Raw genomic sequence first — 5,705 nt, 5'->3', positions numbered from 1 at the left:
TGTGTGTGTGTGTGTGTGTGTGTGTGTGTGTGTTTTTGTGGAGGATTTTGAGTCGTTTTAAAGGCACCGTTGACTGTGCTGGGCTGAGTACCAAAATAAAGTTTCAAGTAATATGAAGCATCACTTTTGCTGCTGAGTAATGGATAAGTAATGTAATTACTTTTTCAATTAGTATTGAGTAATTGATTACAGCTTTTGGATAACATTCTGAACACTCCATTTTGATTGTAATGGAGAGGTTAAAACACCCTTTTGTGTTTACATGGTGCCTATTCCTATGTAACTTTGTGTTTAATCAATTTACCACAAATTGACACACAAAGAACCTGAGTTAAGTATTATTATTCCAGCTTGGTTTCTTCGCTATGGGAGGCCACCTAGCTGCTTTATCCAGCCATGCCAAAATGTCCTCACAGCTCTCACTTTTCATGTTTTGAAACTCCTGACTTTCAACAGGATTTGGGGTGCTGTTGGGTGTTATGACAATATCAAGAAATGTACACTGAACGCATTTTAACATAGTTAAGAAAATCACAAGGAGCCACAGGCTGTGGTCATTTTAAACCTTCACCAGTCATTAGTTTAGCTGTGATTAACATTAACTTTCAACAACAGAGACCTGCAGATTTAAAAATACAGATATGCTAATCAACTGCTGAATTCCTCTGTGGATGTGCTTGTACATCTGCTCAAAAGCACCAGAAAGAAATTGAACCTGACAGGTGCAATTAGGACTCTCCCAAATCCTGTTGATTCATCTTCAAGAATAAGGAATGGCAGAGCATTTAAAGCTGCACACAGAAAGAGTTTTCATTTCACATAAAAAAAAAAACTTCTTATGTCATCAGTCTCAGTCAAGAAATATTGCTGCAGCATCCCCTCAATAGATTAATTGACTCGGAGTTTATCAAAATTCAAACAGTTGCCTTTCACTAACCAATGTGAAATTCAAGTGCAAATTTCAAACAAATTAAACCAGGAACTGATTTGCCTGTTATCACTTCCCACGCAGGCTTTCATAATGACATCATAGTGTAACAAGAATTATTATTGTGTAACTGACAATAATTTGTTAACCTTCAACCTTTCCTTTGTCATATTTGTAATAGGGTAACAAATCTGATAGCATTTTGTGCTCTTTTAAAGGTGCTATGTGTATAATTTTTAACATCAGTAAATCATAACCACATTCATTTTGAGACATTAGTACTTATAATTACTCAACAACAAGACCACTGCTGAGGTGACTGGCAGCTCTACCAGCCTCCACACTGTGTTTTACATTGTGTGCCTCCGACTTTGATTTGGAGGGAAATTGTCTGGGGGGCTATACTTTCAGCACCAACAGAGCTAAAGCTGTCAAATTTTCTAACTGTGACAAATGGGAGCGAGAGGCAAATGGAAAAAAAATGTCTCCAACATGTTTATCCTCTTCAGAGATGCCACAGAAGGAGAAATTGGTGCAAAGGGGATTATGGGAGATGAAGTCTTTATTTTGAGAAACACTAGCACTAAAAACAACACTTGTGTGAGACTATCAGTCATCTCAACCATGGTCTTATTGTTTATGGCAATTGTACCGAGTTACCCAATGATAAATTGATGTTTAAAAATGTTACACATAGAATCTCTAAATTAGTGTATTTGTGTTTAATGACTGCATTTACAATTAATATTTGGTTGTATAAATAAAATTAATCTCATTAATTATTATACACATCACACAGGCAACATTTCCACATATGAAACATAGAGTATAGCATGAATCTGTAAGCATATTGCTCAATTATTACATTCACAATTTCAAATCTAATTGATAAATAAAACATTTAAATTAAATGTTATTACTAAATCCGGTAGCACTTTACATTACAGTTTGGTAATAATATGGTAATACAGGGGTAATTAATTGATAATAAAGAGGTAATAATTGAGTGATATAATTGCCAAAGTAATAGCCAGGTAATAACTTGGAATTGCTTGGTATGGGTGTATCTGGGTAATATTAAAATGTATGTAACAGGGTGAAAAGGGGCCAAAAACAAAGGGTAATAATGGGAAGCACATTTATAGATAACAAGGCAAACCTATATAGTAATGGTATAGTAATATTTTGGTAACAATATAATAACCTGCTAACAATAAAATGATTATATCGGTGCAATATTTGGCTGAAAATATGCTAATATGATGACATAAATGGGGTTATAACCCAATAATAATGAGGTAATATAGGTTGATGTTTTCACAATTGTATAGGCTACTATCAGTGTAATACCTTCAAAATCACATGAAAATTCTTGGAAGTCAAAATTGGTAATTACCATATTGCAATGCTAAAATTTATCCTCTCTTGCGTTCCAAACTTTTCCTTTAATTTTGAGGTATTACATAACAAAATACATGTTTAATATAATATATGTTTACCTGGAAACACTTTTGGACTGATAAAAGAATTTTATTGTTACCCGGTATATTGTTACCAAAAATACTACTATACTATTACTATATAGTTTTGCATCTTTGCTATCTTATATGTTTCCCCATTATTACTCTTTGTTTTGGCCCGTTATCACTGTGTTACATAAATTTGTGTCTAATATTAACCAGATATACCCATTGTTAATACCAAGCTATTAACTGGTTATTACTTTGGTAATTACATGCTACTACTCAATTGTTACCTCTTTATTATCAAACTATTACCCCAGAATTACCATGTTATTACTGTGTAATGATGTAAGGTGATACCGTAAATCCTTCCATTATTTGTTCATCTTTTCACATTCATCACATATATATTTTGCTCTATAATTATCTCAATGTTCAAAATATATTATCAACACACTGTTAAATACACTGTAGAGTTCGATGTGATTATAAAATACCTTGTACACTGTAAAGTTCGACTTCAGCCAGTTTTTAAAAGTCAGGTTTTAAGTACATAAATGATCAGGTGTATAATTGAGGCTTTATATAGGGGAGGAAGTGTAATCTCTATAAAAACTGTAATCATAACACATTCAACACGTTTTATTGTAACTGAATTCCAATTATTGTGATAACGTTTAAATACAGGTTACCTAACCAAATTATTGAGAATACCTGATGTGTGTATTCTGTTTGAGGGTGGATCCTTATAGTTGTGTATATACTGTACAGTACATTCAGTAGAATAAAATAATAATAAAAAAAAAACACAGAGCTATTCATATGTATTATTTAGATAGATAATATGTAACTAATAAATCAATCCTCTGTTTCAAAAGTTGACTGTTGATAAAAACCCATTCGGAATGATACTGTGCATATCTTACCTAATTGTTCAATCATTGGTCATATTTTCACAAAATCTCAACCTGAAGGTTTCTGTTTAGCCTGAGTCTCATACTGTCTCAAACTAAAACTGATTATATATGATATTGTATAGGCTAATCTAAGAAAATGCGACAAGTAATTAGTCTTTTATGCAGCCTTTATAAGGTCATAAGAAGGCAATGGCAGCAGCTAGATGCAGAATTCAAAATTTACAGACAAAAAAAGCTGTAGTTGTTCAAACTCTCAGTTTCTACAAAACAAGTTGAACATCTTTTCAACCTTTCTGCAACCAATTCAGCTTCAAAAACCATCGTCACTGTCAAACAAAAACCATTTTGATCACAAGTCAACCAGAAGATGATGACGACGGTGAGGATGATGAAGATGATGAAGACGAAGGTGGGGGTCTGTGGGTCTCGCCTCCGCCCAGTTCTGTGAACCTTACCACTTCCTTCTCTTTCTCCTTTCTGCTTCCTGTGCACACTGACCTCTGGGCTGGTTTAAACTGCCATGTCACTTTCTTTGTTGTTGACACCTGCTCTACTGTTGTCGTCTGCCTCACTGGTGTAGCAACAGGCTGAGTTGGCATTGGAATGCCTGGTGTCACTGCCATGCTGGTGGTAACCCCGGTAACCTTTCTTGCTTTGCCATTGTTGTTTCTGTCCTGTTCGGTGAACAGCTCACTCAGCACTTCAGGTTCAGTGGTTTCTCCAAACAAGTCCCAACCAGGCTCAGCAGGCAGTCGCTTGGGTCGTGCAACAGCCGCAGATTTGCTTCCAGTAGCAGAGATTCTGGAGGAGCGACTGGGATCGGAGTCGGATAGGTCTGAGTCCCAGTCACTGTCTCCCGCCACTGAGCCACAACCCAGCAATGAGAGATCAACAGGGCCAGAGCCTGAACTCTCTGAGTCAGAGTCCCTGGAAAAACATGATATACAGAATTTGAGTAAAATTGCACTATGGTAATATTGAGTGTATCACGCATCTTTATTTAAAATGATTCAAAATATTTGTCTAGTATGTTCATTCTGATTTGAATAGTACTAACGCACTGCTTTTAAAACTACTGCAAGAAGACAAAAGCAACCTTGAATGACACAGTATTATAAGTAGTGCTGAATTTTAAACAGAGAGAGGAGGGAACCATAAACACGCTACTATTTAAATGCACAGTATGTAATTTTAATCTGTTAGGAGTCTCGCAATCAAAACAATAACAAAAGACAGAGTTTGGTGATGTCGTGAAGTGATGTGGGATCATGGGAGTTGTCTTCACGACTATTGCCATCATTGTAGTCATAGGATTCCTTCAGTGTCAATCATTCAGGAGGTTTTTACCAGGAGCCAAATTATCTGCAGAGGTCTTCTCTGACGCTGTACAGCAGACACAAGTGTCAAAGGGACTGTGAGCCTAGCAGCCACTAACGTTTCCAGACATTCAGGAGGATTTTCCCGGAAGTCAAATTATCGGCAGGGGTCTCCTCCGTTCCAAAACAAATGGAGCCTGTGATTAAATCCGTTAAAAACACTGAGTTAAGCAGTTCCACATTAAAAGTTAGCGTCTTTCACGACACTGTTCAGCGGACACATCACATCTCGGAGGGGCTGGGAACTGAGCTGCCACTGTTTGCTCAGCTTGTTTCTTTAATAATGATCTAGATGACCAATGACAAAAATCTTTCATCCGATTGAAATATATAGTTTTAAACTACCAAGATCTAAAAGTGCGTAATAAAACTGTGGCTTAAAACTGTATAAAAAGTTCATTTTGACAAACAACTGGCAGACGACCACAATGCTGATGAATGAGCAAAGGAGATATGACGTCATTGACAGGCAACCAAATGAAATGGACCATTACCTTGTTTGAAATTAGTCTACGGATTTCTCTAGGTTTGAAAATTACTTGAAACATTTGGGATAATGTAAGCACACAACTCAACAAAATGTATAACAGGTCTAGTCATTTTTAGACATTTAAGTCATGTATTAAACCTATTACTTCTAAAGCTTTTAGGGCATTTTTGCCTTTAATCTGATAGCGATAAAGGGACAGGAAAGTCGGGGAGAGAGAGAGAGAGGGGATGACATGCTGACATGCAGCAAAGGGCCGCAGGTCGGACTCGAACCTGGGCCGCTGCAGTTAGGACCAATCATTCACGGTGAGCACCCAACATATTATAACTTTACAATGATTTTGTAACAAAAATTAGATGAAAAAGAATGATAATGAATCAAAGCAAGCCTTTGCATGGAAATGGAATTCCACATCACATCACATTGTGCTAAATTCGGAATTATTGTATTCAGATTCACATGTTTCTTTAATAGTCCCACATTTGACAGTGCCCCCAGTCCTGGTCAACCGACCCCCCCACCCCACCCCCA

The 5,705-nt window shown here is 36.5% G+C and overlaps 1 protein-coding gene across 1 annotated transcript in view; it reads right to left on the bottom strand.

Moving 5' to 3' along the window:
• Positions 1-2,643: 2,643 nt before the first annotated feature.
• The window catches only part of LOC111645479 (uncharacterized), a 13,676-nt gene continuing 10,614 nt past the window's right edge, over positions 2,644-5,705 (bottom strand). Inside the window, exon 4 of the mRNA XM_023394707.2 lies at positions 2,644-4,235. Within this exon, the coding sequence (XP_023250475.2) occupies positions 3,665-4,235 (571 nt within the window). The 3' untranslated portion in view covers positions 2,644-3,664. The remainder of the gene's footprint in view (positions 4,236-5,705) is intronic.

Source organism: Seriola lalandi, unplaced genomic scaffold (assembly GCF_002814215.2).
Source record: "Seriola lalandi dorsalis isolate HSWRI2012SDOR001 ecotype SW California unplaced genomic scaffold, Sedor1 jcf7180002054953, whole genome shotgun sequence".
NCBI lineage: Eukaryota > Metazoa > Chordata > Actinopteri > Carangiformes > Carangidae > Seriola > Seriola lalandi.
The sequence above is the reverse complement of the archived record's forward strand: the minus strand, read 5'-3'. Positions and strand labels throughout refer to the sequence as shown.